This window comes from Saccopteryx leptura, chromosome 2 (genome assembly GCF_036850995.1).
Source record: "Saccopteryx leptura isolate mSacLep1 chromosome 2, mSacLep1_pri_phased_curated, whole genome shotgun sequence".
NCBI lineage: Eukaryota > Metazoa > Chordata > Mammalia > Chiroptera > Emballonuridae > Saccopteryx > Saccopteryx leptura.
The window spans coordinates 361,112,692-361,131,289 of record NC_089504.1 but is presented as its reverse complement, the minus strand read 5'-3'; the positions used below and the strand labels follow the sequence as shown (position 1 = coordinate 361,131,289).

The 18,598-nt window shown below is 48.9% G+C and overlaps 1 protein-coding gene across 1 annotated transcript in view; it reads right to left on the bottom strand.

Annotated features, from left to right (window-relative positions):
- SHISA6 (shisa family member 6) overlaps positions 1 to 18,598 on the bottom strand; it is a 274,644-nt gene that overhangs the window by 152,270 nt on the left and 103,776 nt on the right. The window contains exon 3 of the mRNA XM_066364895.1: positions 876 to 971. Within this exon, the coding sequence (XP_066220992.1) occupies positions 876 to 971 (96 nt within the window). The remainder of the gene's footprint in view (positions 1 to 875; positions 972 to 18,598) is intronic.

Below are 18,598 nucleotides of genomic sequence, written 5' to 3'. Positions count from 1 at the left end.
TAAAAAGGAGGTGATGGGATGTAGGAAGACGTTGCGAAGTTCCTCATTCACGCACACTGAGAACAGACACATGTTTCGGAGGAAGACAAGGGAGTCTACCCCCCTGACAACAGAATTCACAGTTGTTCCGCCACAGTACACAGGTGTTAGGGAAGTAATCAGAGAGGGTAGAGAGCCAGTTACTCTTGACATGACAGAATGCTCACAACTCTAGCAGGACTCGGTTTAAACCAAGGCCGGAACCGAGGGTCCCAGGCCCCCCGCACAGGCGCTCTGCCAGCTGTCGCCAGGTCAGCAAGCAGCTCAGCAGAAGGGCTAGAGGAGCTTCCATCTTGCGGCGTGGCGTCTAGAGCATCACCTCTCTCTTTGTGTCCAGAACACAGAGGGTTGATGGAGACACACTTAGGACACTGAAACTCTTGGCATGCATGCTGGCTTCGAAACCCACAGTACAGAACGTTGACATCAATTTATAAAATGTGTCTTAAAAAAAAAAAAAAAGGAACAATAGCCAAGAAGACAAACACTTTGCAAATGCTGCCACACCGACTGGCAGTGTTATCACCACGCTGGCCTGTGGCCCCCTCCCACAGAGAGCCATCGGCCACTGTGTCCTGCTCCACACCACGGGAGGAGGAGGACAGATGTCTCTTGGAAGTCTATGATTGCCCTCTAAAGTCACACCGGTGACCTCCCGGCCACTCCTGGTTGGAGCCATGCATGTCACCAGAACAAGCAAGCGGCCATGGAGCCCCACTGATTCCTGTCCGGGACAAGCCTCTGGCCTCCACACCATCTGCGCATGTCAGATGGTGTGGGGGAGGGGTTCCCTAGGCAATCTCTGCATTTTTAGTAAAAAATGGTTTCCACTGTACCCTTCGTGTGTCCTCTTCCTAATGTGACAAAGCCGGAGGAGATGAAGTTATGGAGATCGGGTCCTCCACTTCGGTAAGCATCCTTCCCATAATGTCCTGCAAGAAGATGGGGCAGAATTACCTGGCGCGGCCACGACACCACACGAGACACACAGGGCAGCCCCAGCTCCGCCCACAACGCTGCCCAACGTCACTTCAAATCGGCTGCCGCGTCAGGAGGCGGAAGCAGTCAGGGAAAAAAAAAATACATATATAATTTTATAAGTGTATATATAAAATATAATATATGTTTTTAGAAATATAAAGTATATATATAAAATATTTCATCATATAAATATTTATATAGTAATATATATCATAAATATAAATATATTTAGATATATTGTTTATTACTGTGCAACAATGTATATATACATATATATGGATTTGTTTGTTTATATATAGTATATATGTTTATATATATATACTATATAATGAACTGTGCAATAAAGGAGAACGTTCTGGGACGGTGACGCTGAAAGCAGAGGGTGGAGAAAGTGACAGGTGCCTTGACTTTGTCATTTCTGACCGAGCCCATCGGAACATCAGTCTGTTTGTCCCACCATTCCTTTCCTCTGCCCCGGCTTCCTTCTTTCTTTTTCTTGCCTGATTAATCTGTTTTCTTTCTTTCCCGAGCACAGAGGCAGGGGTCTGCCTAGGACCGCTCAACACACGTGTATGTTTATGAATCCACCTCCTGTAGGGCAGCCCCACATCAGCTGCAGCTGACGACAAGAATGGAGGTCATAAAACACTGGCGAAAATAGCCCTGCGCTCTCCTGTCTTGGCTTTCCGCGGTAAGATCTCATAGGTCGGCGGCCTGAAGCATCAGTCTACCTGCAGCACGGCGTGGGGAAAAGGGTGGGGCGGTTAGAGCCCCTGGAGGGAGGAATTCAGAGAGGGAGAGAGGCAAGGTTCTGCCTCTGACATTCTCCACAGGATACTGCCACAGACCTGCAACAGACATGCTCAAGAAAAGAAAGGCGTCACCTGACCAGGCGGCGGCGCAGTGGATAGAGCGTCGGACTGGGATGCGGAAGACCCAGGTTTGAGACCCCGAGGTCGCCAGCTTGAGCGGTGAGCAAGGCTCACCAGCTTGAGCCCAAGGTCACTGGCTTGAGCAAGGGGTCACTTGTTCCGCTGTTGCCCCCCAGTCAAGGCACATATGAGAAAGCCATCAATGAACAACTAAGGAGCTGCAATGAAGAATTGATGCTTCTCATCTCTGTCCCTTCCTGTCTGTCTGTCCCTATCTGTCCCTCTCTGTCTCTGTTGGAAGGAAGGAAGGAAGGAAGGAAGGAAGGAAGGAAGGAAGGAAGGAAGGAAAGAAAGAAGGAAAGAAAGAAGGAAAGAAGTCCGTAAGAGCCTCACTGGGTACATACACACGGAATTGGAGACAAGCCATGACTTTGTCATGTTGCCACAAGAGCGTATTGAAAACTGTACGGACAGGTGTAACAAATGTGCAGAGCCACCTGAGATGGGACATTAAGTTAAAAAGCAGACAGGGAATACTGTTAAACACAGTCACCAGGTTGTAAAAAACTTCACACCAGTGCATTAAAATAGGAAACAAACAAACCCCGATTGAAAAGCAGCCCGAGAGAGGCTGGCGAGTCTCCGTGCAGCTGGAGCACCAGTCCTCCCAGGCTCCCTCCCAGTCTCCCCCCCAGTCCTCCCAGTCTCCCTCCTGCGTGGCTCTGGCTCCCAAGCGCTTTCCCCCCTATTGTGAGTATGGGATTTTTGTAATACAAATAGGGAAAATAAATTTCTAATGGAATAACATGTGGTAAGTGCAAAGGCATCCTAAATCACGTTTTTTTCCTCGAGGAAGGGGGTACCCTGTGCATTATTAGATCTCAAACCTGGGTGTAGGTCAGAATCTTCTGGGTGCTTTTAAAAACACAGCTGTCTAGGTTGGATGAGGGAGGTAGAACAGGATAGAGCCAAAAAAAAAAAAAAAGGACGAAAGAAACCCTCATGGACACGGGCCACAGTATGGTGACGGCAGGGGGGGAGGGACGAGGGGGGAGGGGCGGGATACACGGTGATGGATGGAGACTTGACTTGGGGGGGGGTGAGCAGACAATCCCGTGTACAGAGATGTGTTGTAGAATTGAGCAACTAAAACCTGTATAATTATGTTAACCAGTGTCACCCTAATAAGATCAATCCATAAACTAACAAACAAACAAAAGAAACCCCACAGCTGTCCAGATACCACTCCAGGGCTTCTGACTCGGTGGGCAGTGGGTCAGGGCCAGATACCACTCCAGGGCTTCTGACTCCGTGGGCAGTGGGTCAGGGCCCGGGCTCAGGGAGGCGTATTCTGAAGAAGCTCACTCCAGGTGACTCCGATGTTCCGTGGGGAAGAACGGTGGACCTAGAGCCCACGGACAAACCACCGACGTTCCCTTGATCCACGTGGGCTCAGTGACCGTTTGCTGGGACCCTCGCATGCGCCTGGAACCGCCCACTGTATAAAGCTCCCAGCCGCCTGAGCATGCACCAGAAGAGCCAGGCGGGCACGTCAGTCACACCAGACGGCTGGCTCCTTCCCCAGAGTCGCTGACTCAGAGCCTCTGGGATGGGGCTCCAGTCTTCGCCTTTCTATCCAGCCGCCTGGTGATGCTGATGTTGTCGGGTCCAGGGGCCGACTCTCTGAGAACCACGGCCCTGGCACATGGGGAACTACGAACATTTTATCGCTGCTTCCTCCGGGTCCTCTTCTCCGGAATGAATACCTCACTCCTCTGGGCACACACATTTCCATGGGGACCACCTCTCTTTCTATAAAACACAGGGGCTACTATCCAGAATTTCCTAGAATAGAAGGAATTATTGGAGCTGAACTAAGAGGCTTCTGCCCATATCCCAAGCCATATCACAGCTTGGGAAGCCAGACTCGAGCACTTTGGAGAAATTCATCTTCATCAGGGGATGAAAGAGAGAGGGACAGGGCTGTGGGGAGGGGCGCACTCCCAAGTCCTCGGGGAGGGGGGCACCCTTGCCCTGTAACGTGGTCGCTCCCCCTCCCCCCCGACAACAGAAGAATAAGGAAAGGAAGTAAGGAAGTGACAATTCAGAACTCTCATAAATTTGGATCTCATTAATTCAGACCCTGGGAGACATCCTGCAGAATTGGGGCTGGTTTATTTTTGTGCTCCTTAGAAATAAAATTTGCGATAAACAAATCAATACCGGGGAAGATGGAACATAAAACAGTGTCTGTGTGGCTTATCATCATTCTTATCTGTCAGCTGAAGCCAGGTCCCTCGCTCAGGACGAAGCCCTGCCCGCGAGCTCTGGGCTATGCTGTCTGGGAGGAAAGGGACCGTTGCCTGCTCGCCTACTATGCGCCAGGCAGAGGCACAGGGCTTCTGCAAACACAGCTTAATTTTTTTGTTGTTGTTCGCATGATAATCATGAACGCTTTGTAGCAGGATACAATCTACAAAGATCTTTTCACATCTACTATTTTCTTAACGTTGAATCTCGACAGCACGGTAAGTTGTCTGATACTATTTATGTCCATTTTATTGATGGAAAGACTGAGGCCCAAGCCAGCAATCTCTCTACAGGTCTCACCATAGCAATCATGACTCCTCTCTGAGGCTAATTTAGCCAGACCCCGGTGGAAACACTAAGCCAGAGAGTCCCCACGGAGACTAACAGGTACATCGAAGTTGAAGCTCAGAAGCGTTGAGTTTTAAGTACTGAGGCTTGGAGTTGGGAAAAGGGGAGCTTTCCTGAGGGGTCAGGACCAAAAAGTCTTTGACAAGAATAAAGAACTGGTGGTCACATCGGATTGGAAATCACTGAGTTCAATCAGCGACACACATACAAACTAAAGCTGAGAACCAAGCTGTCCTGGGGTTGTCCTGAGCACCCCACGCTCCAGGGAACCTTTATACTTTTCAGAATCATCTCTTGGGACGTTCTCGGAGGAGGCCCCGTGGCGGGTGCAGCTTTGTTCAGGCTGTGGTCCCCAAACTTGAACACCTCAGACGCACCCGGAGGGCACACAGATTGCTGGGGCCTGGCCCAGAAGTCCTCAGTGAGTAAGTCAGAGGTGAGGCCTGATCAGTCGCATTTCTCGCAAGTTTCCAGGGGATGCTGATGATGACCACAGGACCAGGCACCTCACTTTTATTTTTTTTATTGATTTTAGAGTGAGAGGAACAGAGAGAGAGAGAGAGAGAGAGAGAGAGAGAGAGAGAGAGAGAGAAAGAGAGAGATAGGTTGTTCCACTCATGTATGCATCCATCGGCTGATTCTTCTATGTGCCCTGACGGGGGATCAAACCTGCAACCTTGGTGTAACGGGACAATGCTCTCACCAAGTGAGCCAGCCGGCTGGGGCCAGGGACCACACTTTATGAATATTGTGTTAGAGAGAACTAGCGACAGGTCCCTTCTCCGCTAGATACAAAGCCCATGCTAGGATTCAGGTCTGGGATGAGGCACATTCTCTGTACCCTTCAAAGAAACAGCCGGTTGAGCCCGAGCAAGGGCAGCGTGAGGAGAAGGGTTGGTGACCGTGACGCCTACACAGGGGGCTGGTGGGAGACAGGAGAGTCGATGCTTCTTCTTGGCCGTGGTGATGCGTAGAGCTCATCAGTTGATGATATGACTGATCTCAACCGGTGTCAGAGAATCCTTTCGCCATAACACCAAGCACCGTGCCATTTTCTGTCTGGAAGCTGCTCTCCTAAGTGTGTGCCCTCCTGCTGGCCACGGAGGCAGGGAGCCCGAGGAGGGCACACACTGCCCAGCCGGCCTTTCCAGAGAAACAGCCGTGGGTCCAGCAGAGCCCCCGGCAGAACTAAGCAGCTGCTCTGTGAGCACCCCCCCACCCCCGTCACGTAGCAAGAGTGTGCCTGAGTCGCCGTACCAGACAGACACACAGCCCCCGACCAGCCACGAGGGTGGTTTCAGGCGGCGGAGCGTGCCGGCCACCCCCTGAGCTCCGTGTGCCGAGCAGCACGCGGGTGACTTCTCAAACCTCCAACTCCGCCGCTGTCCTCTCATCGTCACCATCATCCGGAAGTCGGAGGACAGCTGTCCCCAGGCAGGAGACAGAATCAAGCTCAAGAGAAGTCGGAGGCTGGGCTCCGGAACCTGTGCAACGCTGCTGGTTCTGACGAGGAAGCAGCCTGGGGTCAGCAGGGGGAAGGCTTCTGTGCAAAAGAGACTTGCTGCAAGAAGCAGGAGAAAAGCCTGGCCAGGCGGTGGCGCAGTGGGTAGAGCGTCGGACTGGGATGCGGAGGACCCAGGTTCGAAACCTCAAGGTCACTGGCTCGAGCGCGGGCTCACCAGCTTGACTGCGGGGTCGCTGGCTTGAACGTGGGATCATAGACGTGACCCCGTGGTCGCTTGCTTAAGCCCAAAAGGTTGCCGGCTTGAGCTCAAGGTTGCTGGCTTGAGCAAGGGGTCACTGGCTCACCTGGAGCCCCCCAGTCAAGGCACATATGAGAAAGTAATCAATGAACAATTAAGGAACCATAATGAAGAATTGATGTTTTTCATATCTCTCTCTACCTGCCTATCTGTCCCTATCTGTCCTTCTTTCTGTCTCTGTCTCTCTTACTAAAATAAATAAGTAAATAAATAAGTAAATAAATAAATAAATAAATAAATAAGAGAAAAAAGAAATATGAGGTAATACCTGAATAGTCATCTCAATATGATTGAAGAGAATTTTGCATCTGTGACATCAGATCAACAGCCATGGCTGAGAAACAAACAGATCAGGACAGTCTGCCTGAATTGCAGATATGGACAAACAGAGTGGATACTGGAAGAAATGAGTGAATAAAAACTCCAATGAGAGAGATGTCCTGGGTACTTAGAGGGAATGACAGAGAGACAGAAACAACAGGAGGGAAGAAGAGACAGAAAGGACAACCCTAGACACTCATGTTTCAAAGAGCACTCTCAGAAGAGACAGAGGAGCTCGTTCAGAAGCGATAATTAAATTTTTTTTTCTAATAAAAGACTTCAATCTTCACATAAAAAATAATAATCAAGTATCAGACTATATATCAGAAGGGGCCAATATCTAAATATACTCTAGTAAGATGTCATTTAAATAAGTAAAGAAAATAAAACCCATGTTCATGAAACACCAGACCTCTAGACAGTGAAGCAACCTTGTAAGGAGTTCTGAAAACTGTATCTCTGCAGAGGCAGGAGAGTGTGCTGGCGAAGAACCCACATCTGGACATGGCTGGCAAGATCCAAACTTCTTCGTGCATCTCTTCCCTCAAATGCAGAAGGAAAACAACAATCGTACCCATTTCACAGGCTGTTGAGAAGATTAAGTGAGTCAATATATATAATGCACTGATAACGATACTCCTAAGTGCTATTTAAGTGTTGGGTGGTATTTTTGAGTAGAGATGGTTTTTTAAATTCTATTCCTTTAGAACTCATTGAAAAGAATGAGAAGAAGGAATAATATCGTAGAAACACTTTCTTCGGAAAAAAAAAAACAACCCAGACTTTTTTTAACTTAATGAAGGTAGAGAAATTTTGAAACACACACACACAAATAGAAAAAAAAATACAAAAATCAGTTCAAGGAGAACTGGAGACTTAAATATAAAAAAAATCAAACTTTAAGCCTGTTACAAAAGGATATGGGAAAATATATTAACGCTCTCGAAGCTGGGAGGAGGTCTTCAAACAAGAATCGCAAGGAACAGACTAAAGAAGAGACAACTGAAAATTGTGTAACTGTGACACAGCACAAGCTATCCATCAGTTGTAACACCACAAGTCAAGCCTATCAAGCATATATTCACATCAGTCTCCAGAACACATAAGTAATTTCAAATTAATAAGAAAGTAAAACAATCCAATAGGAAAACCGGCAGAGGAGGTGAAATAGGTAAGTCGCAGAAGAGAAAACGCAAAGAGACAATCCACACATGTTCAAAATCACCAGTAATCAGGCAAGGTCAAATCAACGCCAGGAGGAGAGAGGATCTCACACCCAGGAGACGGGCAGAAATGAGGGCGCCTGCCACTACCACCGTGGATAAGCAGGAACAAGAACTCTTGCACGCTCCCGATGGGAGTGCAAATTCGTACAGGTGCTTTGGAAAGAACTGTGGCAATGACTAATGCGGTTAAAGACAGATACGTCTGAAGACCGACCGGCAATCTCGCCTTGAGATATATGCCCTAGACCAGGGGTCCCCAAACTTTTTACACAGGGGGCCAGTTCACTGTCCCTCAGACCATTGGAGGGCCGGACTATAAAAAAAACTACGAACAAATCCCTATGCACACTGCACAGATCTTATTTTAAAATAAAAAAACAAAACAGGAACAAATACAATATTTAAAACAAAGAACAAGTAAGTTTAAATCAACAAACTGACCAGTATTTCTTTTTTCTTTTTTTTTTTTTTTTTTGACCAGTATTTCAATGGGAACTATGGGCCTGCTTTTGGCTAATGAGATGGTCAATGCCCGGTTCCATATTTGTCACTGCTAGCCGTAACAAGTGATATGACGCGCTTCAGGAGCCGTGATGCGTGCGTCCCGCGTCAACGGAAGTAGTAGTGTACGTGAGCGCCGCTGCCGCCACATACAGTACTCCAGGAGCACAGGATGTAGATATTGAACACCAATGAAAGAGGTGCCCCTTCTGGAAGTGTGGTGGGGGCCGGATAAATGGCCTCAGGGGGCCGCATGCGGCCCGCGGGCCGTAGTTTGGAGACCCCTGCCCTAGATGGATCCACACGTCAGTGCCTAATGAAATGCGCCCAAGCATGTTCCTGTGCAACATGGTTTGTACGAGAGACGAGCTGGGGAAAAGCCCTCCACCCCAATCAAGAGAAGAGTGGTCGATAGTGATGGATCCATCCAATGGGATCCTACGCAAATGAACGGAGCCAGGGGTCCCGGCATCAGCACGGAGGCTTCGCCGTCAGGGTTGAGCACCTGGAACAAGCTGAAGGAAAACAGGATGACATCCTGTAGAGAGAGTTTCAAAACCTATCCTATTGAGGCATATCGAGCATAGGTCGTGCGACACAAGGACAGGAAAATGACCGACGCTGGTTTCCGGAAAACAGATCCTCCTGGAGTTAGCGAGAGGAACGCAACTGAGGAAAGGTGTCAGGGAGGGGGTGCTTCTGTGTCTGACTTCCTGTCCTGGAGGGGTGGGGGGGGTGTCTGCCTGTTCGATGAGTCTTTATTTTTATTTTGTGTGATCACAAAAGACAGATGATAGATATAAATAGATAATGTCTAGATAGATAGGTGCTGGATGGGTAGATAGATGATAGATTGGCAGGTCACTCGTTAGTTAGCTAGTTAGCTAGTGTTTGGTTAAGTAACTGTTTCCCAAGGGTCTTATCCACTGTTAAATTATCCTCCCTCCAACGATGCGTAAAGGAAATAAACAGTCTCCAGTTTTTAAGACCTCGGAAATCGAAACAGCCCACAAAGTCCTCACTGAGGGGAAGAGAAAGCTACCTGACCATTTCTGCCAAACAAGGAGGAGAAGTACAGAATTTCCAAAATCACAGACGCGTTTCTTTATCATCTTCAAACAGCACAAACCCCCTAATGCATTAAGGAAAGGTCGGTAAATGAGACCACACTTTTTTTAAACACTGAACACAGTGTCTCGATGGACAGAAATACTGCTCAGTGATCCTGAAACTATTGTCCTGCAGAATCTGGTATGCAAATAGGGCAATAAAGGTAGACCACAGTGAGGAAATGAAACCAGAAGGAGCTTCTGTGATAGGGGGAACAACTCTTCCATCCTGCAGAGCACGCACCACGGACAGACACAGAGCCGGTCTCCGCAAAACGGCTGGGGCAGCTCAGACCCTCTGGGCGTCCGCCATGCCCTCGCTGCACTGCTGAACTCCTCCGTGGGAGAATAAGCCCCCAAGCTCAAACCACGTGTTAGAAACCCCAATACGTGTGAGAGAGGGGTTTCCCCTCCGTTTACAAAAGCTCAAATCATTTCAATACTCATAATAATGATAATAAAAGCTAAACAAATGCACAAGGAATATCATCGTCCTCTCCAAAAAAAAAAAAAAAAAATGATTTTAAAGGCTGATGGAGATGATAAAAATATGGTTCACTTTCATTAAAGAAACGCAAATCAAAATATGAAGTACCTTGTTAAAAGACAAACTGGTTTGGCGATATCGGTGATTGGCAATACGCCAGGGGCACGCACAGGCTCTGTCACTGCCGTGCCGGGAGAAGAAAGTAGTGGTGCCTATTTGAAGGGCAGGGCTTTTCTGAGAATCTCACCGCTAGGAGTGTGCCCTACACAGGTGCTCTCAAATGTTCCCATCATGCCGGAACTAGGGTAGACAGGGCAACATGGACTGCGACAGTTCCTTTCCGTGGAGGGCGGGGTGCGTAAACTCGAATCCACGTGGCAGAATACTATGCAGTTAAAAAGGATGAGGCAGAGTTATATGGGCTGATGTGGGAACATCTCCCCTCCCCACCAAGATAACAGAAAGTTGGGGGAACAAAAAGCCAGGTAGAGAGTATGATCCCTTTTATATACATAAGAATAAAAATATCATACCTATAAAAATATATATAGAAACTCACTGTAGGCAGGATGGTTTATACAAACAATAATTCTTCTGGAAATGATAATGCCTACAAACTACTAGAACTTCCTTCCCTTTGGGGACAGTTTCCTGGAACGAAGGACGAGAGAGGCATTTCCCCTTTGAGTTTCACGACTTTTATTGTTTTGAATTTTCTAAACGTGTGTGTCTGTTCTTCTAATTTTTGTACTATTTACGGAGTTTATCTGGAATTAGGGAGTGGGATCATGGTTCATTCTTTGATTTCTTCTTTGTACTTCTTTATATGAAAAAAAAAAACCCCTCTAGTAAATGTCATTTTATAAAAAGAAGTGCACAGGCCGGTAAGTGAGAGGCGTCCCTCTTCCTGGGTAAATGACAAAGCATTTATCAATCACGGATCCTAAGACCCACCTGGCAGGAGAACGGTCAGGATTAAACAAGATCCCGTTATGAATCGTTTTATCTACAACTCCACACCCATAAGCCTCAATAAACGGGGACTGCAGCTCACGTTAATGCCAGTCTTTCCTCCTTCCCACGCAGGGGACTCTTAACTCTGTGTGTGCCCCGAGCTGACCCCAGGCCGGGCAAAGTCCGGAGCAGAAGTAGCTGCAGAGAGCTCGGGCTTTGCTCTCCGGCCGGATGGCTGTTTTCCTGGGAAACCTCCCGGCTCCTTCCTTCCCGTTCCCCAGAGCTCACACCAGGTCTCCGCAGCGGGGAGCGGACCGGGGGCCAGGAGGAGGCCTGCGCTCCTCCACGCTGTCACATTCTGCTGAGTGAACACGGCAGCTCCGAGCTCCCTCCACCACGGCACGCTGGGCGCGGGCCAGGTCTAATTGCAGATCGCACTGACAGTGACTATTTACTAGTTTAAAAATCTCTAGAGAGCAGCGACTTGGAATGCTCCCCTCTGTCACAACTCTAGGGCTCGCTCGCACAGGAGTGCGCGGGCGGCTTCCTTCCTCCAGACTCCGCGGAGTTAGCAGCGCTGTGGGCCGTGCTTCGGGGAACCCTGCCAATCCGGGCCCCACCAATCCGGACCCCCGCATCTTCCTTCTGCTCATCCTGTAGCCAGGGACCTACCTGGACAGTGTCACCGGGTGGGCTGCCCGCCTAGTGAAGACCATGTATTCACAGCGGTGAGGGATCAGGGTGATTAACCCCGTTTTGCCAGAATAGTTTGGGAACCACCTTGCCCGACACCCACCTTTGTCAGAGGAGAAAACGTAAACTCAGAGAGAGCGAGTAGAGGTTATCTCAAGGTCATACATGTCATTTTGGAAACCAAACCCCAACTTTTGAAGGGATGCTTTTCATCCCATCCCTGTGCTCTAGGAAAGGAGACATTCCCGTCAGAGACAGGAGAATGAGGATCACAGGCCAGGCCGGTGGAGGGCAGGGCCTAGAACACGGTCTGATCACCGCTGCACTGGGACACATTCCCAGAAAGTCCTTCCGAAACCCACCCCTCTTAATTCCAATCAATGTCCCCTCCTTCACCGAACCATCAGGCTTGTCCATTTGGATTTAAGAAAACTGGTGCTTTGTGTTTGAAACAAAACCAACCAAATAAATGAAACAATAAATATGTACTGTATAGTAATCATCAGCTGTGACCAAGGACAAACTGGGTCAACCTCGTCCCCTGCAACGGGAGGCTCTTTGGTGGTCTCTCATGTATTACACAGGCTTTGTGGGTGAGACACACACACTCACTCATATACTTTAAAGAAAGCATTACATGGTTCAATAATAAAAGTATGGAACCTGCAGCTCGAGTGCATCCTAATTACTTACGAAGGGGATGAGAGAGAGGGATGCTTTGGGGTGGCATTGACCTGCAGAGATTTTATGAGGACTGAACCCTCGCCCATCCCCCCACCAGCACCACTGAGAGGGAACTGGAGAATGTCACCACTGAAGCAGTGTTCAAGGTCACTGCTCCAGCCTCAATATTTACAGATGAGGAAACTGCGGCTGGGGAGGGAAGACACACACAGTCCAAGGTCACGGAGGCGTGGACGGCTGGTGGTGACTAAACGCCAAATCTTCCCCAGCCAGACAGAGTTCTCCCCAGTGCCCACAGCCTCCTCCATGCAGAGGTTGCTTTCTATTTCCAGGGACCCCGGTGCACCACGTAGCTTCTCCTCAGATGCACTGGCTGTAATCCCCTTGGAAAGATGCCCAGTCTACCCGGCTTCCGTCTCTGACTGTGATCACCGTTCTTGACAGCAGGACTCTGGCCAAGAGGAGTCCTGAGAAGGCCTGGGAGATGAGGCAAAGGACACAGGAGCTCTCTGTGAGGGAGGGACGACTTTTTCCTTGCCCCCAAACATCCCGGAAGATGAGGGAAGACCTCATAGACCAGTTAGGACATCTTCATTTGAAAAGGAGACAGTTACTCCTTAAGAAGGGTTTTGTGATCATCTCATCGGAGGATGTAATGTGTTTAAGACCCTGAGCAGATACACAAAATAATAAGTGGCAGCTCTGGCCACCAAGACCGAAGCAGGGGAGTCTGGGTGGGGAGGGGTCTACACTCTGGAGCCACACCGACCCCTGGATTCAGTCTCAGCCCTGTTTCTTACTAGCGCTGTGGTTGAGGACGAATTACTTAGCCTCTCCGCTTACTCATCGATACAGTAGGGAATATAATATATCCTATCTCACAGGGTGACGGAAAGGAAATATGTAAAGAGTGTAGAACAGTGGCTGGAATATGTCAAGCACGATATACAGGCTGTTATCCTTGTCGTTGCCCACGGTCTCTTAGAATTAATGACCAAAATGCTCAGATGGCCCCTCAACTCCTCGGTCACTCTGAGCTCCTTCTCTGCAATGCTTGCTCTTCCGCTGACCAACGGTCCTGACGGCCCCTCCTGACTCCTGGAACCTCCAACCCCTCCTGCTCGTCCACCGATGACCCTGCCTCCTATCCACGGAGAAGCTGGGGCAGCAAGATGGCCCCACCGCCTCTCACCTGCAGCAGCAGGACCAGCCCTCTCAGGTAACTCTCATCTACAGGGAGTCTATCCCCACCCTCTCCCTCTCTGCACTCCCCACTGCCAAGGGAGCAAAATGAACCCGCTCTCGTCCTAGCCTGACACCCATCCCTTTTCTTCTTCTCAGGGACTTGCTTCCTGCAACAGAGAGCTCATCAGTCTCTCTTCCTCCATGGGTTCATTCAGGCTTGAACTTCAGACTCTCACGATTTGAACACCACACCCTCCTCAGACCCCGTGTCCCCATCCCGGGCGCTGCCTCCTTCCTCTGCTGCCTGCCACGCTCAAGCTGCCTAAAGAGTTGAAAATAGTTAAGTAACCTTCTTCACCTCATGCTTCGTTCTCAGTTCTTTCCTGTCTGACCCCTGTGTTCATCTCTCCACTTACTCATGCATGTCCTCACTGGCCACCGTCATAGTGGACAAAGGCCTGTGCTGACTCAGTATGACCTCATCCTCACTGGACTGCATCTGAAAAAAAAATCCTATTTCCAAATAAGGTCACACTCACAGGTGCAAGAAAGAGGACTTCAGCGTATCTTTTTTAGGGGATACAATTCAACCTATAATGGTAAAAAAACAACCTTATTTATATGGATGCTGAACTGCCTCTCCTCTATTCTTCCTCATCATCACTCACCCAATCCTAGAGTCTTGATTCCCAAGGACTATACAGAAAATCTGCCTCACATTCACCCACTCTTCCCTGCCTCTCCTGATACCTCCTCATCAAAGCTATCACCACCTCTCACCTGCAACAGTAAGGCCAGTCTTTCTACTTAACTCTTTACCCACTACCATCTGTTCTATACATAGCATCATTAAAAGTAAACTCCTAAAAACTGGTCCTGGTTGGCTGGCTTGGTGGTGGAGTGCCGCCTAGTGTGTGGGTGTCCCGGGTTTGATTCCTGGCCAGGACATAAAGGAAAGGCAACCATCTGCTTCTCCACTCTTCCCCCTCCTCCTCCTCTCTCTCTCTCTTCCTCTCCCATAGCCATGGCTCGACTGGTTCAAGCAAGATGGCCCCAGGTGCTGAGGATGGCTTCCTGGCCTCTACCTCAGGCACTAAAAATAGCTCAGTTGTCAAGCAATGGAGCAACAGCACCAGATGGGCAGAGCATCACCTCATCCCAGTTGAAGCACATGCAGGAGTCTGTTTCTCTGCCTCCCCTCCTCTCACTTAATAATAATAAAAAAGTAACCACCTAAAAATAGACATCAGATTGTGTTTTCAAGGCTTCATAACGCTCTCAAATTAAAAATGTAAAACAGGCCTGACCTGTGGTGGCACAGTGGATAAAGCATTGACCTGGAAATGCTGAGGTCGCCGGTTCAAAACCCTGGGCTTGCCTGGACAAGGCACATATGGGAGTTGATGCTTCCAGCTCCTCCCCCCTTCTCTCTCTCTGTCTCTCCTCTCTCTCTCTCCCTCTGTCTCTTCCTCTCCTCTCTAAAATGAAAAAAAAATGTAAAATAATCTGCAAGACACTCCACGTCACGGCCCCATGGTTTCCCTCCCTCTACCTTTTTCCTTGGATTCTTTCTGTTCTTCAGCTCCCCCAGCTCAGACCTGTCTCACAGCCTTTGCACTCACAGTCACCTCTACCTGGATCCTCGGATCTGTACAAGCCTAGATCCCTCACAGTCACCTCTACCTGGGATACTCTGTCCTCAGATCTGTGCAAGCCTAGATCCTTCTTAACCATTGAGGTCTCACGGCACATGTTAACTCCCAAGAGAGACCTTCACTAATCACCCCATCTGCTGTAGGCTCCCCAACACTCTCGGTCACAGTATGTTACGTTCACCAGGTGCATGAGTCATTATAGAAAACGATCTCATTCACCTGTTCGGCTGTTGTTTATGGTAGAGACTCCCTCTGACACCCTGGAGTGTCCAAGTTACCAGAAGGAAAACCCTGTACTTAGAACAGGGCTGGGACATAGACTGTAACCCCTGGAGAGTTGTCAATGGAGTAAATGAATTTCTTCTTCTTAATTTCATCTCCATAAATCCATGTCAGTTGCCTTTGTTGCGGCTCCTTAGTCTCCTTAGTTGTTCATTGACTGCTTTCTCGTATGTGCCTTGACGGGGGGGGGGGGGGGGTTACAGCAGAGCGAGTGACCCATTGCTCCAGCCAGCGACCTTGGGCTTAAGTCGACAACCTTGGGCTCAAGCCAGCGACCATGGGGTCACGTCTATGATCCCACGCTCAAGCCAGTGACCCAGCCCGCGTTCAAGCTGGTGAGTCCACGCTCAAGCCAGATGAGCCCACACTCAAGCCGGCAACCTTGAGGTTTCGAACCTGGGTCCTCTGCCTCCCAGTCTGATGTTCCATCAACTGCGCCACCACCTGGTCAGGCAAAACATGTTTATGTTTTGACAATTTGAACCAATAATGTCTTCATATGTAGGAAAACCTTACCCTGTATAAGGGAGTTCTTGACCTGAATTATATCAGTTGTAGTAATAATCATCATCATAATCACAATAGCTATTATAGATCCTCTGCTTTGTCACTATTCATTTAATCTTCATAAACCTCTGGAAGTGGGCAAGGTAACTCATTTTGTAGTTGAAGAAACTGAATCTCAGAGTCTTTACGTATCTTGTTCCTATTCACATATCTCATTAGTGGATGACCTACAGTTCAGGACCAAGTTTGTTATGACTTAAAAATCTGATGCTTTTAACCACAATGAGGTACCACCACATGCCCACCGGAACAGCTAAAATGAAAAAGACTGGCAATACCCAAGGTTGTTGAAAACAATGGAAATTATTAAAATGCCCATCAAATGAAGACTGAGTAAATATACCAGTGTTTTCCAACTGCCGCTCCCTGACCGGTCCTTCGAGAATTGCATGCCAGTTCACAAAAGAGTTAACCACCCAGCCGTTGCATAAAGACTAGACCCAATGATCTTAGTTGAACTCGCTTGTGCCCAGGGTGACTTCTGCCTTAGCAGTCCCAAAATAATTCTTCTGTTTTCACTGGGTCCCCCCCAGTGTAGAAAGGTTGAAAACCACTGAAATATACTGTGGTAACTTCACGACATGGAGTATTGTAAAAAAGGTGAGATTCTGGCATATGTAGCAACATAGATGACTCTCACAGGGGTTATGTTCAGTGGAAAGCTAGACAGAGCACAGCACACACCACAGGATTCCATCTCCATGAAGGACAAGACCAGGTCTGTTGAAAGAAGACTCCGAAAGAACAGGTAAACAGTTCGACCATTACAGAAGCAAAACAGTGGTTACCTCAAGGGGTTAAGTATATATTGGGAAGGGGGCATACGGGAATCTTATAGGGTTATGGAAATGCTCCACATTTTCACTGAGTACTAGATAAAGGGGTAAGGATGGATGGATAGATGGGTATATAGAGAGAGATGAAAGAGCTAGGATAGATAAATGTGTTTAAAAAAAATCACTGACTTATATATACTTAAGATGAGTACACATTCCATATTTTAGGATTGCCATTATACCTGAATTTTTAAAATCCATGCTTCTTACCCTTGCGCTCAATTGACCTTTATTTGTACCCCAATTATAACAATACCAAGAGGAAGGCAAACTATTCTTAGTCTTATAGTCTCCTAAATGCCGATATTTAATTAAGTTTACAACCCCAAGACCATCAAGAGCTGCCAAGGAGCTGAGAGCCGCCCCTCATTAGAAGAGGGAAACAGGCCTGGAAAGGGAGAGGGAGCTGCAGAGTGACATTGCTCCCGCAGGGCGGACCGCCCCGAACACACCCATCCTCCTTCCTGCCGGTCCCCTCAGACCTCGTCCCTCCACACAGCGCTGCTGCTCGGGAAGAGCGTCTGGCCGTCCGTCTGTCTGCACGCCACGCTGCTCAGAGGTTTCAGACAGAACTGCGGGAGGGCTGAGCCCATGGTGATGAACAGCCCGGCAGACTTCCCTCAGAGGGAAAGAACGCACCCTGGAGCCGGCCAGGAAGGAAGGAGGGGAGAGGGATTCCGTGTGGGGACCGCTGAGTGGCGTCCGAGAGGAGACCCCCCCTCCCCGCTCGGCTGGTGATGAAGTCGTCGCCCCTGAGGCTGCCCACGCAGGTGGGTGAGCGACAAGAAGCGAGAGTCCCAAAGAAAGTCACGCCCGGTACATGCCACCAGCAAGCAGAGCTTCATTTCAGCCGCGAGCCCGAGGACATTCATCCCGCTAATAAACTCGGGACAACAGTGACAAGGTGCTGAAGGCCCAGAGCTCCGGCTAACACAGCGATTTAAGGACAAAAGAATTCTTTCCACTGGAAGGTCAAGTCAGGCTAAGCCCCGAAGAAGGGTGACAAACAAATCGATGGTTAGGGAGCCCCCGCTCCACGGGGAAGGGCGGCTGTTCATAGAATGGTCACCACGTCTAATGCAGCACGCGGCCGCATTTTACATAAAATCCCAGGGAATGGGATCTCTGAAAGAACCTCACCAAGGATGTGCTCATTATCCTCCTGTGGCACACAAGACAAATCAAACCGTCCTCGTTCTAAATAACTTGTCCAGGACCTCACGGCGCGTAATATAAGCAGACAAGGTTCTGAGCAAAATGTGTTGTTGTGCTTCAAAGCCTGTGGTCTTCCAGCCTCATCAGGCTGCCACGGGAAATCAGGATAAATCGAAATAAATAAAGAGAAAGAGAAACAAAGTGAAGTTGGTGAAAGCATCAGAAAGGGCAGGAGAGGTCCAGCTAGAAGGAGCTGGACATGAGGATCGGGGATTCCAGCTCAGTGGGGAGAAGAGGTATGAATATTGTGTTCAGGGTTCTGGGCCCCTCCCCCTCCCCAACTCAGTCAATGATTATGGCTGATAGGTCTATTCTCCCCGTGACTCGGAGAAGGGAAAGGCCCTATGAATCCTGACGGCTCTGATCTGCTTCCCACCTCTGAGAACTTGCCGTGTCCTTGGCTCCCATCTGACCTTCATGTTTTTATTGCTGGTGGGTGTGTCTGATCCCTCGGGTCAGCAAAGCAAGGCCAAGTTCCGCCTTCATCACCGGCCTGCCATCAGCACGGCGCCTGGCACGGGACGGGTGCTCACTGTCAAACTGACCGATGAACAGACCCCGGTCTGCGTT